The sequence below is a fragment of the Lichenostomus cassidix genome, chromosome 12, assembly GCF_008360975.1.
Source record: "Lichenostomus cassidix isolate B80296 chromosome 12, HeHo_3.0, whole genome shotgun sequence".
NCBI classification, from domain to species: Eukaryota; Metazoa; Chordata; class Aves; order Passeriformes; family Meliphagidae; genus Lichenostomus; species Lichenostomus cassidix.
In genome coordinates, this window is record NC_139493.1 from 1,221,113 (window position 1) to 1,240,776 (window position 19,664).

Here is a 19,664-nt window from a genome sequence, read left to right on the forward strand (position 1 = left end):
AGCAGGCAGCTGGGGGCTCTTTCCAGCTCTGCTCTTTCAAGGCCCACTCAAAATAATTTCAAAAGGAACAGCGGCAGATGATAGCGGATACAAGATACGTTTCATCTTATGTTACAGACTCTTAAAGGAAAGGGTAAGGTTAGTGGTCACCTCTAAAGAGATGGACATTAAAGAACTGGTTCCTAAACCTGCCACAGCCTGTTTTCCTGTCATTTTGTACAGGACTTTTGGTACTGCCTCCAGCATAAATAGTCACTAAAGAACCTGAGGAAGAAAATAAAGGATTTCTCTGTCTTTCTCACTTCTTTTCTGAAACATAAGTGTGTCAGTTATTGCTTGAGCTAAACCAGAAGTATTCCTTTGCTATGAAGAGGGAGACACACCATGAAAATTAAACCATAACTTATTTTCTGAGAGATGTTTGCACACTGCCAGCATGCCTTAAAATCCTCCTTCTTTCCGCAGCCCAGGACAGCACTGAGTCTTCCCAGTGGGGAGAGAGACAGAGAATGGCAGGGAGGGAGGTGGCAGTGAGGGCAGCACAGCCCTGCTTCCCCAGGGACCTGGGGCAGGCAGCAGCATGACTCCTGCGTGAAAGCTGACGTGAGCACGAGTATCTCATTTCCCAGAGTCACGGGATCACAGGGTGACAGAACGGTTTGGGTGTAAGTCAGAGGGGTGCATGCTTGGACACTGAGGTTTCCATGTCTCTAAGGAGACTGCCTGCAGGTGAGCCCAGACGAAAATCCTAATCTCGAGCTGACCTGGTATCAGGTTCATTGGGAGGCATCATCTTTCATGCACCTCCTTCACCTTGCAGTAATCTCCAAGGCTGGAAACGTGGCAGCTCGGCAGCTGGCAAGCTGTGCGATTGTCTGTCACTGCCAGGGAAAATATAAATGATGGCAGTTGCTTTAGCATTTCAGTTTCGTAGGTGCTGGCAAACACTCCACAGCATGAGCTGCTGCGTGCAAGTGATGACCTTCAGGAATGCTGGCGTCTCCCAGTGGCAAAGAAGCAGGAGCATGAATCAGCAGAAGGGAGCAGGGGAAAAAAAATAAAGATAGTTAAAAAGGAGTCTGCTGCTAGCAGTAAGTTTAAATAAATTCTCCTGGTCCTGCAGCCAGATTTATTAGCAGTGACCTTGGCACTTGCAGAGGCCCCTGTGCAAAAGCCAGGCCCACGCTTGCAGATTTAGTGCACAGTCAGGGCCTTGGCCAGCCCAGTCACCGCATTTCACCCTTTCTGTAATTTAGATTTTAAATCTAAGAGGAAACAAACCCATTCTTCCAGTCTAAGCACAAACAGCCTCCAAGTGAGGCTCTGAAAGGCAGGCACAGGGCCCTGGGCTCCAGCTCTGCACAGACACCTGTATGACCAAATTCAGAGGGAGCAGGATCATGGGAAGGCCACAGCAGGGACTTCTTGGAGCTCCTTGGTTAAACTGAGGCATCAGCTGCCCACCCAGGGACCATGCACACAGTGCCAGGCCACAGCAGGCATTTTCTCCAGCCTCTGGTTTGAAGCAGAGCTCTCTCCCAGCTGCCAGGCAAGATCCAGACAGTGCTGCAGCCCCTTCCTGACAAAGCCCAGTGCCCACAGGTTGCCAAATGTATTTCAGTCCCACCGAGGTGTTTTGCAGCTCATGCCCATCAGCCGTGGCTCCTGAGCCCCACCTGGGCTACAAGGCAGCTCTGAACCCAGCACCAAAGCATTGAGCTTGTCTGTACAATTCTGTTTAGTTCCAGTGATGATTCTCTGCCTGCTGTGAGACCCTGCCACATTGTCAGGACCGTTCTGACCCACGGCATCGGCTGCTGCCCTTGCCTCACTTACCCAGTGCTATGACAGGAAGTGGGATTGTGCCTGGCACAATGTGATGTGGTCCCAATTTCTGCAGAGCCCAGAAATTTCTCTTGTCCCCAGCAAGAGCCTTCTCATTGTGATGGGCATGGGGTGAACCCCCAGTAGAGCCCAAACTGGCTGCTGCGATGTCCCTGCGAGTCCCAGGGACCCCGGGCCTCACCTGGGCTCTTTGCACATTAATTTCCCTTTTTCTCTCGAGTTTTCTCCTTGGGCAGAGGCTGCTCTGCTGCTTTTGCTTGGATTTTCCAGCAGAGGGGGATGCAGCCTCACCAAAACCGTCCTTCTTGCCCGAAGTTTCTAAATGTGTCCTCACCTTCCTCCTCACCCTCTCCCTCTCCCTGGGCTGGGCTCCCTGGCCTGGCAGTGCCAACACCCACACCCCAGCCCTCCCCTGGCACATGGGCATCGCAGGGCCCAGCAAATCTTCCTCTCTATTGATCGGAATAAATCCAAACCAAGGGATGTTATCAGCAGTGAGCTGTTCATAAGAGATAGACAGTAGGAACAGCAGTGTCCCATGTGAGCCCCAGCCTGCCTGGTGGGAACATCTCCGGGGGTTGTTCCCAGTGTTGTCAGAGATATCATTCTGATTCCCACATTCTCCCCTTGTGGTGAGGGAGCATCCAACCTGCTCCACGTGCAACGGGCAAATCCCAGGTGATGCCTTTGCCTTTAGTGGGGAAGAAGTAACACATCTACAGGTACAAACAACATCCCATGAGCTCAGTCAGCTGAGCTGCACTGATTTACACCAGCCAAATGCACTACCTGTTGCCTCAGCACCTGCTGAGAATTCTGAACCGAGCAGGGGGATCTTCATGTATGTCAGTGCTGAAACCAGGAGCAGAAGGGAGCACTCAGCCCGCTCTGCAGTCTCTTTTGCATTGGATTTTGGGTCCTCTGGTTGTCTGTATTGTCCTTTGTCATCTCCTCTGGAAGTCGCATTCCCTGTTGGCATTTCATGGAGCAGAGCCATGTCCGGGAACTGGGCACCTCATGCCATCATGTCAGAGCTGTGCTTCAAGGTTATTTCCTATCAAACGCTCCTTCTTCCAGCCATCCAGTTATTTTCTCCTTGGCTAAATCATCTGAAAATAGTCTGCAGCCATCCTAGCTCTTCCTGCTTTGTATGCATGAGCAGGAAAGGGAATTTAGGATTTTGTTGTAATGCTATACACAAAAGCCTGCTGGAGAGCATCACTTTGATTAGCTCTTATTGTACACCCAAGAAAACAGAAAAGAATAAGAATAAGGGAGAGCCCAGCATGTGGCTGCTGTGCCTTGCTGCTTCAAGGCTGCTCAGAAAATCTGCCTGGTTGCTCAGGGCCCTCATCAGTAGCATATTTGTGCATATCCCAGTAATGGCTTAGGTTTTATCCTCTTAATAATGAGGGAAAGAAGGGTAGGAGCACTGTAATGATTTGCTCACTAGCACATCCCAAAACTTGGGCTCTAGCAATAAAGCAGCTCCATGCCTGACCCCAAGGCCTCCCCTTCACTTGGTCACCTGCAGGCAGGTGAACCTTTCCAGCACCTCAACACACCACATTGCACAGCAAAGCTTCCCAGCTGCAAACAAGGCATCCCAGCTCCTGGAAGTGCGAGACGGAAAACTTTGATTTAGGTCTGGAAATTAAATTAGAAAAAGGGATGAAAAAGAAGAAAAATATCTCGCATCCGAGCACACATCTTTGGCAGAATTTATGACTGGAAAAAAGTATTGGGATGTGAATTTTGCAGACAGCTCTGATGAGTGATGGAATGGACCGAACTCCATGTCCTAAACTCCCTGAACCTTCAGGATTTGGTGCAGATCCAGATTTTAAATTTCCACTGGGGCTTTTCTCATTAACACCCAATGCAGAAGGATCTCATTTCCCTACAGAGGGTACCAGATATTAACTTGCCCCTTCTCCCTCTGTGTCCTGGCCACCCCCTCTTTATCCTCCCTCAGTTTATGTGAGTCTTTGTCACAAGGCACTGACCAACCAAGCAGTCCTGGTTCTCCTCAGACACAGGGCACTGCAGTTCTGGAAAACAGAATTCAGTGCAAGTATCTGCATATGGCTTTTTAAAATAAACCTAATCCCAAATGAAGCTCATCCGAAGCTGTGGGCACTCAAATCATGTTTAAAAACACGAGAACACAGGAGAGACAGAATGCAATCGATGCTTCCCTGCTTCCCACCCAGCCAGGCGAGCACCAGTCATGAGACTCACACAGCTCAAATCCCACTGTTACACTTTCCCACCAGACAAATCCTACTTTATTAAACCAAAGTGCAAGGGAATTAGCAAAACCGCCCGTTTCCTTCACACTATAGTATATATAAGCAACCTAATCCATACGCCAAAGCTCCCACCGCTCTCCAAAGCTCTCAGCTGGGAATTCCCGTCAGCAGCTCACAGCCTCCCTCCTGTCAGCTCGGGATTACCTTTCCCTAACAGGGCAGGGAAAGGAGAAAAACACGTGGGCACCTGCCAAACTCATCCCTGCGGCTCCCCTTGCGCGGTGACCCCGCCTGAAGGAGAACCGCAGGGCCGGGGATGGGGCAAGGGGCTGCACACCAGACTAATTAGTGCTCGGCTTTGCTCATTAAAGAGGCTCCTTTGGCTGACCTGACCAAATACTTCCCATTGTTTCCTTCAATCCCATGGCTGCCGGGTCTGCTCAGCGGCGCGGGGAGGAGAGGGATTGATGAGCCAGGGAGGGATCCCCATGCCCTGCCCGTCACCCCGGCTGGCTGGGGCAGCCCAAAACTCCGCTGGGAGAGAAAGGAGGTGCGAGTCAGCGAGGCCGGCGGTTCATTTCCGTGAGATAAGCGCCTCCGTGTAGCAATAGGAATCAGGGGTAATTGGCGGGGCTGGGAGGATGGAGCCTTTTGTTACACAAGGCTTAATGGGGCTCTTCGGAGGGAGCAGGAACCAGCCAACGTTGCAGCCTGGAATAGCGATGTGCTACATCCCATTTCTCAGGAGGGAGGAAGGAAGGAAGGACACGTGAAAAGAAAATAGCAGTAAATGATCCCACTTCATCATTTTTTTCCTGTAACCCTTCTGGCCTTACAAACAGGAACTTCATTTTCAACTAAAAATAAAGCCTGATGCCTGTGTCGCAGTTGCACATGGGTGTTTCCAAGTGCGCCGCTGGGGCTCAGCCCTGTTCTATATGCAGCCTGGGCCGGGCACCCTAGGAAAGTGCCTGGCTTTGCATTTGCTATATTTACATATCATCAGTTATCAGGAGAACAGGATGTCCCAGGGGATCTGAAATAGGATATACCACACTCCATCTCCTGGTCAGTTCAGCCACGGGCCAGGCCCGTCTGACTGATCCTGTTTGCCTGTCTGCCCAGGACTGCCGGCGGTGCCTGGTGGGTGTTATCCATCCCCAGCCCGGCTGGCACGCAGGCCAGGCTGCTGTGGCATCCCCAGCCTTCCTCCAGACACGTGTGGCTGCAGCAGAGAAGAGCTGGGAGGTGGAAAGCTCCTATTTCTCTTTCTACCACACAATTTTTTATTATGAAGGCAGAGGAGATTTATTCTCCCCTCCAAAAAAATCAGGTCTGTGTTCTTCTCCACACGTTTTTTACACCAAAGCCCCAGCAGCCATCGGGAACCTTTCAGCACAGGGTGATGGAGCACAAACAAGCCATGTCCCAGGTGCAGCAGTGCCAGGGCAGGAGCAGAACCCCTGGCACAGCTTCCTGCAGGCCCACAGAGGGTCTCACTGGGGTGCAGAGCACAGAGCCAGAGGGCAGGTGGGCAGATGGAGGGTGGGCAGCCAGTTCCCTGCTGGGGAGGTCACACCTGGCACTGCAGACCCTGCAAGGCACGGGCTGTGCTGTCGGAAGCAGGCGGGATGCCCTGCCTGCCTCACCACCTTGGATTTAAATGCCTTTCTCACACGCTGGGCGTAGCTGCCACCTATTGTGCCTTCAGTACATCACTCCACCTTGATTTCAAACCACTTCAGCTTGTGTTTGGGAGTGGTTTCCAAGCATTCAGCTCACCCATATCTTATCCACACTGGTTTCCTTTATGAGCTGCACCCACTACAGGTCCAGAGCTTTAAATGCAAACCCAAACAAATATGTGGTAGCACTTCCCATTCCCACTGGACTGGCCTGGAGTGGGAGTGGAATGAGTCAGGAGTACCATAAAGGAAAGTGAAATAGATCCACCCTGAGCAGATGATAGGATCAGGGCAGATTAGTAGCCTTGGATCAGATTCAAGGGTCAGCATAAATCTTTAATCTTTGCAAAGTCCTCGAGCCTCCCTCCCCTCACTGTCTCACATGCACACACACCAGGCATGACTAAACAGCTCTCTGCGGGGATGGCAGACGCTTCAGAAACTCCCGGCTGGTTTTGGTTTGCAAAATACAACAATAAAGCTGCTCTCTGTTCTGTAAACGTGAGAACTTCCCTACGCAGGCACCTCGCCACTGGGTGCTGTGGGATGCTGCCAGGGATGGTGTCACACTGTGGCCACTGCTCCCACCAGCACCGGGGGCTCATCAGAGCCCCTCTGATCCCACAGTCAGGCTGCACCACACTCAGCTGCTTAAAGCCAAGGACAGTCCCCACCTTGTCCCTTATTAGGTGATAGCATGGTCTGCCAGCATGTCCTTACTCATTATTCCTCTGTATTCGCTCCCCACTGACGCTGTGCTCAGTGCACATAATCTGGATACTTCCCAGGTTTCACGTGGAACTGCAAGTGCTTTGCTCAGGGGTGGAAATGCCAGGCTACCCTGGGAGGGGGCTGTGTGGGAGCAGAGGGGCTGGAGGAGAGGTGTGTGCCAGCTTTGCACCAAACTGATGCACTAAGTGAAAAGAAAGATAGAAAAAAAAATATATAGCAAGAAGCCCTGGCCTAGTTTTTGCTAGTTTTTGTTTCACTGTGCTGGGCCCAGGCTTGAAGGATGTGGTTTGGTGGTCAGTGCATAAGACAGCAAATGAAAAAAAAAAATTCCTTTGATTAAATCCAGATCGGGTCTGTGCAAGCTCTTCCTGCGACCATCGGGAAATCACACGAGGGAAAACCCTGCCCACAGCGCCTGTGGCTGGGCACCAAGGGACGTGACGCAGCCCTGTGGTGGCCTCATCCTGCTCGGTGGGGCACTTTGTCCCACGGAGCGAGGCGTCCTATCCCAGCACCTGGAGGACTCAGTCCCCGGGAGAGCTCCAACACATCCAGCTCACCATGCTCAGGGATCCATATCAAGCTTTCTTGATGGATTTATAACAATTCAAGTCACTCTCACCACCGCTCTGCACACAAAGGGCCAGGCAACTTCTGTATAAGTGAATATTTATATATTCCCATAAACATTTTTAATGGGAAATTGCCTAATATGCCTTATTAAAGGGAAAGCACGAACAGCTGGCCGAGGGCGCCTGGCAGAGCTGCTGACAGTGGATGTGCTGTTGCTGCTGCACCTCACAGCTCTAATTGTTTCAGGAATCCTTTGACTCATCTTCCGAGCGGCTCCAGGATCTGAGCAGAGATCTCTGTCTTGCCGGTCTCCTTAAAACCACCTTTGCCTCGCTGCTGGGTTCAAAAAGCTCGCGCTGCAGATGCCTCCTGCCCTCAAGTGCCCAGGTTTGCCGGAGCTGGCTGCAGGAAAACCCCTCTGTGGTTGGTGCCTCACCTGCACACAGCAGCGGGCTCGTGCTCCTCACACGTGCGGCACAGCCTGGCCCTGCCACCGCAGATGTCCTGCTGCTGCTGCACGTCCTGGGGACAGGGATGTGCCACCAGCCAGCCCTCACCCCAGAGAGGCCCTGGCGCAGCCCCACGCCTCCCCTTCTCGGCCAGCAGCTCTTTGCTTTCCCGGGGCTGCAGAAACAGTGAAAATCTGTCACGCTCTGAAGCGCAGGAAAGCTGTCCCTGGGCTGGTGTGCGCCACCGAGGAGCTGGGGATACAGACCACGCAGGTCCTTGGTTCTCCCTGGGGACAGGAGATGTCACTGAGCGCTGCAGTGCCAGCCTGCTCTGTTACTATGGGGACAAGCACCGCGGGGATGACAGGAATAAATGTATCAAAGTCCCCGGCAGCTTCGCTCCCAGGGCGGCGGTGGCATCACCGGGGTGCCATAACCTGCCCTCCCTGCCTGCCTCGGTGGCCTCCCACCCCTTGCGACACGCAGCCCGTCCCTATCTCTCCCCAATCTGCCGGGCTGACAGCTCAGAGCTTACACACAGCTGTGGTTACACTGGCCCGGAAACGCCCCGCGGCGGGGGCGGAGTGCCCGCTGCCCTGCCCGCTGCCCTGCCCGCTGCCCGGAGCATCCCTGGGGAGCCTGAGCGGCGGGCACGGCTCGCTGGGTGACACCGGGGTGACACAGGGGCTCCGTGCCCCCCACCAGCGGCACGGCCGCGGCAGCACGGGATGCACAGCACCCTCGGGAGCTGACCGAGTCAGGCGTCACACGCTCACTCACTCCTTATTCACTCGGCTGCGTGAGCGGCGGGCAGCGGCTGAATTCCCCGTGACCTTTGGACACTCATTTCAGCCACGGAAAGGGTGATGGGCAGCCAGAGGGAAGGGAAAACAGGCAAAGAGCCCGGCGAGAGGGCAGCGGGTGCTGCTGTGGGAGCCTCCAGCCCAGGCTGGTCCCCAAGCTGGGAGTGCCATCACCCCAGAGCCTGCCAGCACTGGCACAGGGTGGCAGGGCTGACCAGCAGCTCGTGGGACACCTCTGTGCTGGCGGCCCTGTGTCTGTTCCGCCTGGGGAAAGGCACTGTTCCGATGGGAATGGCCCGAGGAGGGATTGAGTCCAGCTGTGCTGCCGGGAGGGAATTGCCACGCACCGCAAGGCCGGTGACAGCTTTCCCAAGGGCATCGTCTTAGAAAGCGGCTCCTGGGAGGCCCGGTGATTCAAGGGGAAAGCTCTGCAACACTCATTCTGGGAAGTTTCCGTTTGAATTGCTGCAAAGAGCAGTTTTTCCATGATAAACAGATTGCTTCAGTTGCCCAGCAGCACTGGGGGGGTCACTGCCACCCCCTCCCTGCACGGGGCCCTGAGTCATTCTCCACCCAAAGGCTCGGCCATGGGGCCAGTGTGGGGCTGGGATGGCCATGAGAGGTGCTTGGATCAGCCTCCCACCCCACAGGGGAATTCAGCCCCGGAGCAGCCAGCACCTCTTTGAGGTCAAACGTTTGTCTGAAATCAAGAACCTGAGAAATCCCCTCCCCAGCCACCTCCTGACCAGTGTGTGCAGAGCCAGGGCCCCTCTGAGGCTGCCTGGGCAGGATTGGGGTTTTTCATTCCTGACCCAGGACTCCAGCACTGATGGCTCAAACACTTGGTACAGGCAATGCTCCTGAGAACCCTGCCTCCTGCCAGCTGTGTCCCCATGCCACCAGGAGTTCTGGATCAAGGGGGGCTGCCCAGCCCCTCACATTTCACTGCAGCCCCAGAGCAGCACCCCAGCCTTGGCTGACCTTTGGGAGCAGCCACCCCTCATCTCCTCCCTGGGCTGACACCAAAACCACGTTGGGTGCTTCATGTCCCAGCCAGCTCCAAGGCAAACATCTAAGCAGCAGAGATCACTGAGAGAGAGGAATCCCACTCCCTGTGCCTCTCTAATCCTGTGGAATAATGCATCCCGTGAAGTGCAGTCTGGCTCCAGTCCAGCACTCACGGAAGGCAATGACAGACCTCCCACTGATTTCAATGGGAGCAGAGCGAGCTGGGGTTTCATCAGTGTGGTACCAGCAGCAATTGCTCGTCAGCCCAGGCATTTCTGAATACATTAGAACATGTTGCCTATGCCCATAGGACACATTTCATCTCAAATCACACCAATTTCACAATACACACACTAATACCAGGAGATAATCATCAGTAACTGCTTCCATTCGGGATGGAGCTTTACCCTGATCAATAGCTGCTGTCAAACCCCACCAGCAGGTCCCCAGGCCCCACCACAGTGGGAGGAGGTCACTGGGAAAGGCCCCCAACATGGCCATAACCTTATTAACGATTCGGTGTCAAGAATAGAAATAAGAGTTAAATCTTCCCTAAGCTGCTCAGCTGCACACTGGTGGTGTAGACATCCTCAGGCAGCAGCACAAACACGAGCTCCGTGCACACCCCGTGACGCGGATAAGCAATATTTCAGCCCTAATAGTTTGCATATTCATTAGTCCTTTCAAAGCAGAGCAGATCTCGGCCTTTTCTCTCACTGCCACTGCACGGAGGCGACCGGAGAGCCACACGGAGGAGGGAATGCTGCTGTACTTCCAGCAGCACCACAGGCTGAAGGCAGGAGAAAGCTGTGTTGCAGAGAGAAACTAATTATTCCTCTTGTGCGACAGCTCTGGCAACCACAGACTGTGGCCATCGTTCCTTGGCCTGAGCTGGTGTTCACAAAACAACCAAGTGGGAGCCCATCCTGGGTACTGGAATAAAGAGCAGAGGTCAGAGAGGAGGTTAAATGGAGCTCTGGGGACAAGCCAAGGCTGTAATGGCCAACCCAGCCCTTTGCCATCAGCACTGTCACCCCACAGATGGACGCTCACAGACATGGGCAGTGCTGAGATGACCAAGGGTCCATCGCACAGCAAACACCCACCTGGCTCTGTGCAGGTGCAAAGGGTTGGATGCCAGGAGCAACCAGCCAGGAGAGACCCCAAGCAGCTCCCACCATCCCCAGGACAGCAACAAGCACAAGAGGAGCTGGGGGATCTGCCTTATATTTCCAGGCATTCCTGTTTCCCTCAGCTGTGTGGTGTTACCCAGCCTGCTCGGTTTGCAGATTTTAAAGAGGTACATGTGGTGAAAAACCCTTCCCAGGCAGAGCTTTCCTGTTTGGCCATCTCCAAAGGCACTGGGTGTAATAGCAATAACTGACTCCATGGAGTGATGTGCCTGGGGCAGAAAAACACCTGGGAGAAAGACAAATGTCTAAGAAATAAATTATTCCAAAATAGGGAGAACTCTTGTGCTCCATTTCTTACACCCCAGCAGGGTGGTGCCCAGGGAGTGTGGGCACGAGGGCACAGGCACCCCTCAGCCCAGTGCTCCCAGTGCAGAGGTGCTTTGCCCAGGGCCACCAATGGACTGTTCACTGCAACTCGCAGCTCTCACTGGCACCGAGAGGCATCGGGAGAGTTCTCAAGTGCCGTGAACCGCCCAGAGAAGGGCAGTGGGAAAGGTCTGGAACACGAGGGAGCAGCGAGAGCCACATCTCCCGGCTCCGGCAGCACGCCAGGAGCCAGGGTTACAAAACACGGGCACCCCGTGTCACATAGCGAGGGTCAGTGTCACCAGCCCAGCGGGCTATGGTTACACAGACTGAGCCCGGCAGAGCCATTCTGCCTGCAGCCCTCCGGAGATCACCCCACCTCTGCCCGGGCATTCCCAACCCTCTGCTTCCATCCCGAGCATCACACGAAATGTCTAAAGGGAAAGAAAAAAAAAAAAGCCTTGCTCAAGACCTGCTGCTTTTTCCACGCTGAGGCAGAAACAGCAATTATCTGGTTCAGTCTGGTGCTGCTGGCCTGGAACATGCCATGACAACGTGTTTCTCGTTTCAAAGCCTCTTTTGTACTAGGACACAGTTCAAGGGATCTTGCAATGCCTGCATTTGTAAACACGCCGCACTTGCAGCTACACGCTCTGCAGATGAAAGCCAAGGCGGAGCACAAGGGCACTTCTCCCTCCGTGTGTCACAGCCGGGGGACAGGGAGCTCCCCCCGCCTCGGCAGGACGTGCTGAATCAGAGCCTCGGCAGCCCCGGGGCTGCCTAACCATGCGTGGTCCTCCAAAGTCACGGCACGTTCAGAAAAATGGAGTCCTGGAAAAGGGGGGGGAAAAAAAATCACGGCAAAAAAAAATGTGCGTCACTGCAGATTATTTTAGGCCCTGGTCCATGCATAATGCAAATAAGCAGCTCCCGGGGTACATGCCTGTAAAAACCATCCAGTCCCACAGCGCTCGGCTATAGGAGCTTTCCAAACAGGTGGTGAAAAGCTAAAATTATGTGGCTGTGTGTCCTCACCGGGGTTAAGAAAGGCCCTGGCTCTCAGGAAGGCTCTCCCCGTGCCTCCACAGGGCTGGTATGAAACAGGACCGAGACATTCAAAAATTCAGGAGCATTTCTTTCCTTTTGAGGCAATCCTGTGCTCCTGCTCACTGCTCAGCAAACCACACTCAGCACCTCCACGACACCCTTTGATCTGCCTGACCCTGCTGCCCCCTCTCACCCGCTCTTCACCCACACCAACTTTTCTTTTTTTTCTCCTTGTCTTTTTTTTTTTTTTTTTTTTTTTTTTTTTGCTAAAACTCGGTGTATCCTCCTTGTCTGACTTCAAGAAGTCGCTCGGGAAGCCCTATTTATGGGTTGAAATGCTGCTGAAAGAGTTATTGCCGTGTTATTCAGCTGTTGTGCCAAGCCTGCATGGGGATCGGGTTTCTGCTGAAAGGGTGCCAGGCACGTCTTTTTCCAGGAACCAGCAGCCGTATTTAGCCTCCGGCTGCACATGAAAGACTGCAGTCGGAAACGTGACATTGTGTCAACATTTGAGGCAGGTCAGAGCTGGGTGAGACCATGAAAACAAGTCCCGGGAGCTCAGCAGAGCCCGGCGGGCCGGGCGGCACGGGCTGTCCCGGGCTGGCGCCGTGCCGGGATCGCCCCTCAGCATCCCCCGAGCTGCGGGCTGCCCCTCTGCCCGCCGGGCTGCAGGGCGCGGGGTGCTGCTCTGCAGGGCACCGACAGGCTGCTGGGGCGCTGGGCTGGCTGGCAGGGTCCCCAGCCGGTGCCACCGCAGGTGCAGCCCCTGCCCAATGTCACAGCTCACCTGTCCCGCTGGCACCGCGCCAGGGCGGCGGAGAAACCCCAGCCCGGGATAATCTTCTGCTTCCTGAATAAATGTTCTCTCTTCCACTTTTTTTTGCAATTTTTTTTCCCCCATGACTGAGGATGTGGAACTCCTGTAACTCCTCCTACCATAGGACAAGGGGGGTCAGAATATGGGGACTAAAGGGGAGCCAGAGCCATGGGAAGGAGAAGAAATCCAGGGGGTGCCGAGGCTGGAGGCACTGCTGCACTGAGCACCAAATGCTGGCCCCAAATGGGGTTGTCCCAGTGAGCTTCAGAGAGATCAATGTTTAGCCCTAATTAAAGCAAACATTAACAGGAACGTTGGGAGGTGTGGAAGCCCCAAACACATTAAACCAAGCAGCATTTTCTTCTAGCATTACTTAAGCCGAGGTTTCTTTAAGCTAATTCTAACCACAGTCTAACAGCAGCATCTGCCTCTCTGTGCAAGGTGCTGGAGATGCTGCAGCCCAGGACTGAGCTGAGCTGGCCCAGTCATACACTTCAACCACTCCCCACGTTTTGTGATTCACCTGCACTGTGAAAATCCAAAATACCTTCCCAGAAGTTCCCTTGCCCCATCCACGCACAGGCAGCACCACTGGGAAACCAAATCCTCCCACCCATCCTCTTGCACCACCCCTCTTCTGCCTTTGGGAGAGGTTTGGGGTAGTTGTCATTTCGTGTGGAGGCCAGGAACCAGGACTGCTGCTGGAGAGGCTGGGAGGGAGCCCACGGTGGCTTATGGACCCTAACCTCTGGCTGGTTTTGCAGCACTGGGAGTAGAGGCAGCAGGCTGCTCCACCACCCACAGTGCCAGCTGGAAGTCCCAAATCAGGGACAGCTGGGCCATGGGGGTGGCAGGGATCACTCCAGGAAAGGCAGGACCTGGCCCTGGCACCCCTCAGCCTCAAGGGCCCGGTGGGCACCATCCCTGGGGCACCTCTGACACAGATCAAGGGCACTGGCAAAGCAAAAGCAGTTTGCAAGTCCATTTTGCTCCAGGTAGAGATGCTGCATCCTCCATGCTGAGGGGCAGCTCCTCCCCACAGAGCTTGGGGCCCAGGAGCCAAATGCCAGACACAGGGAGCACAACGTGACATAAGGAGAGAGCAGGAAAGCCAGCCAGGCTCTCCTGGCACCTCCCTCGAGTCTGGAAGGAAAAAAATCCCTCAGGGTGCCAAGGGAGTTAAAATAAATAAATATCCCTGGTGACAGGGGGAATGGGACCCTGAGCTCCTTCAGGCACTGACGGTGGAGGAGCTGTGGGGTGAGGGAGGAGGAGATCCCCACTTCCCCCTGCACCCCGAGATCCCCACTGCACCCTGAGATTCTCCATCCTCCCTGCACCCCAAAATCCCACTCCCCCTGTGCCATTCACTCATCATCCCCTGCTGGACCACATCACATGGAATGATCCTTCTCAAACATTTCAAAGCACATGAGGCAAACCCTTATCTTCCACAGGAAAAGAATTATTTTATTAAGCATTTTTAAACAACTACTTAACATTTACTCAAGATAAAAATATGTACAATATCCCACCTTGAAGGCAGCTCCAAAATATAAACACTGTACCTCTCCCGAGAGAAAAACAGAATATTCTTCTCTTCAAAAAAAAAAAAAGACAACCCAGAAACAAGAATACATTCATATTTCTCACTTCTTTATGCTCAAGTAGTTATACAAATAATAGACATCTGAAACGTTTTAACTTTTAATATATTTATATAATATATATATTTATAACAGGATTTTACAAATAAAGGCAACAACTGTATACCAAAAAAAAACCCAAAAAACCAACAACAAAATAAACGTTAGAACACAATCTGCAATCAAGCATAGTGCATCTCAACAGCTGGTGCAACGGGAGGGCGACATGAGGATCCAGACAGCGGGGTTCTGGTCACCAGTTCTCAAAACCAGGAAGGAAAAAACCACCAAAGAGCACTGCCTTTTGCAGTGAAGTTTGGGGGTTTTTCATTAAAAAAAGCTAAATCGGAGATGATGTTCCTCTGCAGAGAAAGCCCCTGGCAGTTTGCAGGACAAGTGTCACCAGCCGACCCCTCTGTCCCTAGCACAGGGATGGGGACAGGCTTTGCCAAGGAGATGAGGAATCCAGACGCTCACACCCTGCCGGGATTAGACTCCTTTGAAAATCCCAGCCTGTGCATTTTCCAAGGCACTGTCGGGGCAGTTCAGCAGGGATGGCGCTGCCGGCTCCGCCTGAACTGCTCCCTCTGGCACGGAGCTCCCGAGCCGCCCGGGAGCAGCTGGGCTGGGAAAACCGCGGAGATTCCCGAGGGACGCGGTGAGCCTGAGCAGCAGCGGCGGCAGAGGCTGGGGCCAGGTGCCACCAGCGACGTGATCCGAGGGACAGCTCCTCCCGAGCGGCCCGACCGAGCAGCTCAAGTTACAGGAAGGGCGCAGGTTAATTTATTTATTAGATGTACGCCATGGAAAGCTCCAAGCAGCAGCTACCTTTAGTTCCTTAAAAAATATCTATGTATCAGCAAAGGTGTGGAGAGAAACCTGTCCTAGGTCTGCCTCACCTGTGTGTGACCAAGCAGTGACCACTGCCCTGCTCCTCCTGCACTCACGGTGGCATTGCCACCACCAGCAGTGACCACTGCCCTGCTCCTTGCACACTCCTGGTGGCATTGCCACCACCACCCCACAGTGACCACTGCCCTGCTCCTCCTGCACTCACGGTGGCATTGCCACCACCACCCAGCAGTGACCACTGCCCTGCTCCTCTTGGTGACACTGCTGCCCCTGCAGTGACCACTGCCCTGCTCCTCCTGCTCTCACGGTGGCATTGCCACCACCACCACCCATGCCTGGGGTCACTCAGACCCCAGCCCAGCTCCAACAAGCCAGGGGGTCGTTGCCTTCAGAGCCGTTCAGGGAAGTACCGTGTTTGATATTCACGTTTTTGTATTCACAGACCCTCAAACCAAGTCTGCCCCATGGAATATTTCTTCACAGCTTTGCAATAGATTCGCAGCTGACCGAGTCAACTGTTGATCTGTAGATGTGGAGAGGGAAGAAGGGAAGGGGTGAAGCACAAAACCCTTCTTTAATCTTTTGGAAGTAGTTGTGAATTGCTAAACTGGGCACATCCTTCATCCTTCTCCAAGCTACCTGACAAGTCAGAGAAAAGGGGATTTAGCTTCCTACGCGCAGTGAACCTCGTCCCCACACCTCAGTCCAGCCAATATATAAAAGTGAAACAGTCTCTCAAACAAAAAAAAAAAAAAAAAAGAGAAAAAGAGAAAAACCAGTAAACCAGTCACACTGCGCTCAGTCTTTGGTTTCCAAGTTCAAAGGAGGAATCTGCTTCAAAGCTTGAAGCAGAGCCGAGGAGTCGATGGGGGAATGGGCCGGGACAGGAGAAGGGAGTCTCTGGGGCATCAGCAGAGGGGGGGAGATTTTGTCGGGGTTCATGAAGCCCGTCAGCGCTGCGGCAGAGGCCGGGAGGCTGGGGTACAACACGGGAACCGAGGCCGGGTACCAGCACTTCTCCAGCATGGGCAGGTAGGCGGTGGCGGACGGCGGGATCAGGTAGAAAGGCAGGCACAGGGGAGGCTGGTGAGCGTGGGGGCCCAGGAAGCTGCTGGAAGAGCCCATCATGTCACTGCCAAAAGGGCCCTCGTCCTGCGGCGACTCCAGCCTGCTCCGTTTGGCCGGCGGGTCCTCAGTCTCTTGCTTAATAGAGCTTATTCTCTCCTGGACAGCGTACTTGAGGTCGGTATCCTTTTTGAAATAGGGCTGCTCCGGTTTGGAGTCGCTTTTCTCCAGCTCGCCCCCGTACCCGCTGTCCGTGTCCGTGTCGCTGCCGCTCTGCTCCCCGCTGGAGTGAGCGAATGTCCGCTGGATCACGGGCACGCAGTTCTTGCCGTGGCCCTCGCCCGCCGCGCCCAGGGCCACCGGCTTCTCCTTCAAGTCCACCATTTTGGGAGGGATGTCCCCAACCTTGCGGGTGACCCCCCCCTGCAGCACCTCGCTGGCCATCCGGTGCAGGTGGCTGACCAGCTGCGACGACTTCAGCTCCTTGCCGTTCTCGTGCTTTGCCAGGTATTGCAGCATTTCCTTGGCACACATCTGGAAACCGGATCGAAACATTTCCTGGCTGGAATCGAGGTTTCTCGATGACAGGTCACCTAAGGAAAACATTAACAGAAAGAAATTAAAAATTAACAGCATGCTAAATAGTTCCATTTCCATCTCCGAGGCGGAGCGGAGGCGATATTGGACTTGGGTTACAGCACAGCCAAGAGAAATGCGATGGCCAGCCTGGACTCTCTGAACAGAAATCCCTGGAGTTCTGCAGAAATGCACATTTTCATTGGAACATCCACCTGTCCACTTTTACGTAATAGCTTTAGACTGATTTTTCATTCTGTATTTAGTGCATGATCCACCTTCAACAGGTACTGGAGTGCGGAGCAGGGCAGTGAGTCACGCTGTGGCTTCTCCAGGAAAGCCCCTGGGGAAGGCAGGGTGCACCTCGCCCTGCAGCTCCGGGCAGGGAGCTCCCAGGGCCAGCAGCTCCGCCAGCCCCGGGTGACTCTGCTTCTCCAGCAGCTCCACTGCACTCCCTGTGGCTGCCGGGGCAGGGACGGCGCCTCCGAAAAATTCGGGTTTACTGTATCAGATTCACGTGAGTGCCACATGTGAAAACAGCAGGAGGAAGTGCATCTGAGGCTGATAAGCTGAAGCACAGGGTCCCCTCCGCCTGCAGAGCACAGGCTAGCTCGCTTATAAGGAAACTTAAAAAGGTGTGTGTAGAAAGCAGATTTATATCTATTTCCAGAGAAAAACAACCAAATAAACCCGACTGGGTTCTCTAAAGCTCACAAACACAAATGGGGAGAGTCAAATGGCTTTGGAGACAACCTCACAGCAAACCTGGGCTCTAACTAAAGCTACCTAAAATCCAATTTCATTTCAAACAAGCCCCAGGTCACTCTGCACTGACCACCTTGAGCAATGCATCTTTTTTTTGCGAAAGCTCATAAACAAAGCCTGAGAAAATGACAGCAATGAAAGGCCAGAATTCCTGTCTCCTCCCTTGCCGGGAACAAGGTGTCACAACCGCATTTCACAGGTTCCCCAGGGAAGTCCATCACACACACACAGCTTCTCACCCTGCCGTGGGAACACTCACCCGCCTGCAAACCGTTCTGCAGAGCGATGATCTTCTGCTGCTGCTGCTCGATGAGGTTGGTCAGTGCCTTCACGTGCTTCAAGGTGAGCTCCAGAACCACAGCCTTCTCCAGGTGGCCTAGAGTCTGGGAGCACAGGGACAGGTTGGCACCCGCTGCAGCCTCGGCCACGGCAGGAGCCCAGGGAGCCGCGGGAGGATGGACACCGTGGGATCCCGAGCACGCAGGACTGTCACTGACATCATTCCACGGAAATTAGTTAAAAAGCAGGCACCAGAAAAGGCTCTCACGAAACCCCGCGGGTACTTTCAGACCAGCCGCATAGCTGGGAGACAAGCCTTTTATTTATCGGTTCTGCTGCCCCTGCTGGCACCGTGACCTGAGCCCGAGGGAGCCCGGCGAGCCCGGCTGGGAGCTCCTCTCGCCCGGCAGCGGAGAGGGAATCCAGCGGGCAGCTCCCGCAGGGATCCGCAGCTCCCGGGGAAGTTTGGGATGCGCTTACAGCCTGCCCGGGCGTGCGGCACCGCGGAGTAGAAAAAAACCCAAAAAACAAACAAACCAAAACAAACAACATAAAAAACCACCCCCAACAAAACAGCAGCCCAAAGCCGCGGGGAAGCGGCAGCAGAGAGCTGGCCGCGGGGGAGCCGCTGCCCCGTCCGTCCGCCCGCCGCCCGCACCTACCGTCAGCTTGAGGTGCTCGGGCAGCAGGTCCTTCAGCTGCGCGATGCACTCGTTGATCCTGTCGCGCCTCTTCTTCTCGATCAGCCGGTGCGGCAGCTTGTATGTCTCCTGCGGGGCCAGGGCAGCGGGTCAGCGGGGGGACAGCGCCCAGCTCTGCTCCCGTCCCGAGCGTCCCGGGGAGCGGCACATCCCGCCCGGGAGCGGCACATCCCGCCCGGGAGCTGTCACAGCCACCGCCGGGCGCGCTCCGGCCGACTCACCCCGTTAACCCCCAATTTGCCCCGTTAACCCCCAATTTACCTCGTCACCCCCCATTTACCTTGTTGTCCTCGCTCCTCTTCAAGCCTCTCCGGGGCTTGTACACCTGGTACATGTGCGCGAAGTCCAGCCTGCACGGGCGAGAGGAGAGCAGCGCGTTAGCCCCGTCCCGGAGCCGGCGGGGCCGCTCCCCCCGAGCCCCCCGGAGCCCCGCTTACCCCGGCAGGTCTCCGCCGTCCAGGGCGGGCAGCTTGCCCAGGCAGCCGGGCGGGGGCTGCGCGCTGGGGATGCGCTCCATGCTGGGGCGCTCGGGGCGCTGCGGGCGCTCAGGGGCTGCGGGCGATGCCGGTGCCGCTGCCGCTGCTCATGCCGCGCCCGCGCCGCGCGGGCTGAGGAGCGGCGGGCGGCCGCGGGCCGGGTTAAATGCGGGCGAGTGGGTGGACGGGAGCGACGTGCGGAGCCCTGTGACCGCCGGCACGTCTGGCGGCCCCGGCGCCCCCGCCCCGCCGTCACATGAGCCTCACGTGGCGGCGGCGCGGGGGGAGGCGGGGCCGGGGGCAGGGCCCCCCCGCACGTGTGTCCCGGCGCGGCGGGGCTGGGCCGAGCGGCTCCGTGCTGCTCCGTGCCGTTCCGTGTCATTCTGTGCTGCTCCGTGCTGCTCCGTGCCGCTCCGTGCCATACCGCGCCGTGCAGTACCGCTGCCGCTTCCCCAGATCGGGGGGAAAAAAAAATCACCCCCATAGCGACACGGACATGGACCCAAAAACACGGACCAGGAGAAACCTGCAGCGGCAGAACTTTGGAAAAGTGGGGGAAAAGAAATAAAATAAGTGAGAATCGCTAAAATGTGG

General features: G+C 55.0%; 1 protein-coding gene and 1 long non-coding RNA gene across 2 annotated transcripts; both read right to left on the bottom strand.

The window, feature by feature from the left end:
* Nucleotides 1-595: 595 nt before the first annotated feature.
* LOC146431515 (uncharacterized) lies at nt 596-13,073 on the bottom strand. Its single transcript, XR_014854669.1, has 4 exons — nt 12,681-13,073; nt 10,454-11,677; nt 2,635-10,280; nt 596-1,000 (listed from the first exon to the last, which is right to left on the bottom strand). It is a non-coding gene; the product is annotated as an uncharacterized LOC146431515 (long non-coding RNA).
* A 1,081-nt stretch (nt 13,074-14,154) lies between these two features.
* BHLHE40 (basic helix-loop-helix family member e40) lies at nt 14,155-19,301 on the bottom strand. Its single transcript, XM_085072226.1, has 5 exons — nt 19,032-19,301; nt 18,875-18,944; nt 18,556-18,663; nt 17,874-17,997; nt 14,155-16,866 (listed from the first exon to the last, which is right to left on the bottom strand). The coding sequence occupies exons 1-5, from the start codon at nt 19,109-19,111 to the stop codon at nt 16,007-16,009; spliced, it is 1,242 nt and encodes a 413-aa protein (XP_084928352.1). The 5' UTR covers nt 19,112-19,301; the 3' UTR covers nt 14,155-16,006.
* Nucleotides 19,302-19,664: the final 363 nt, after the last annotated feature.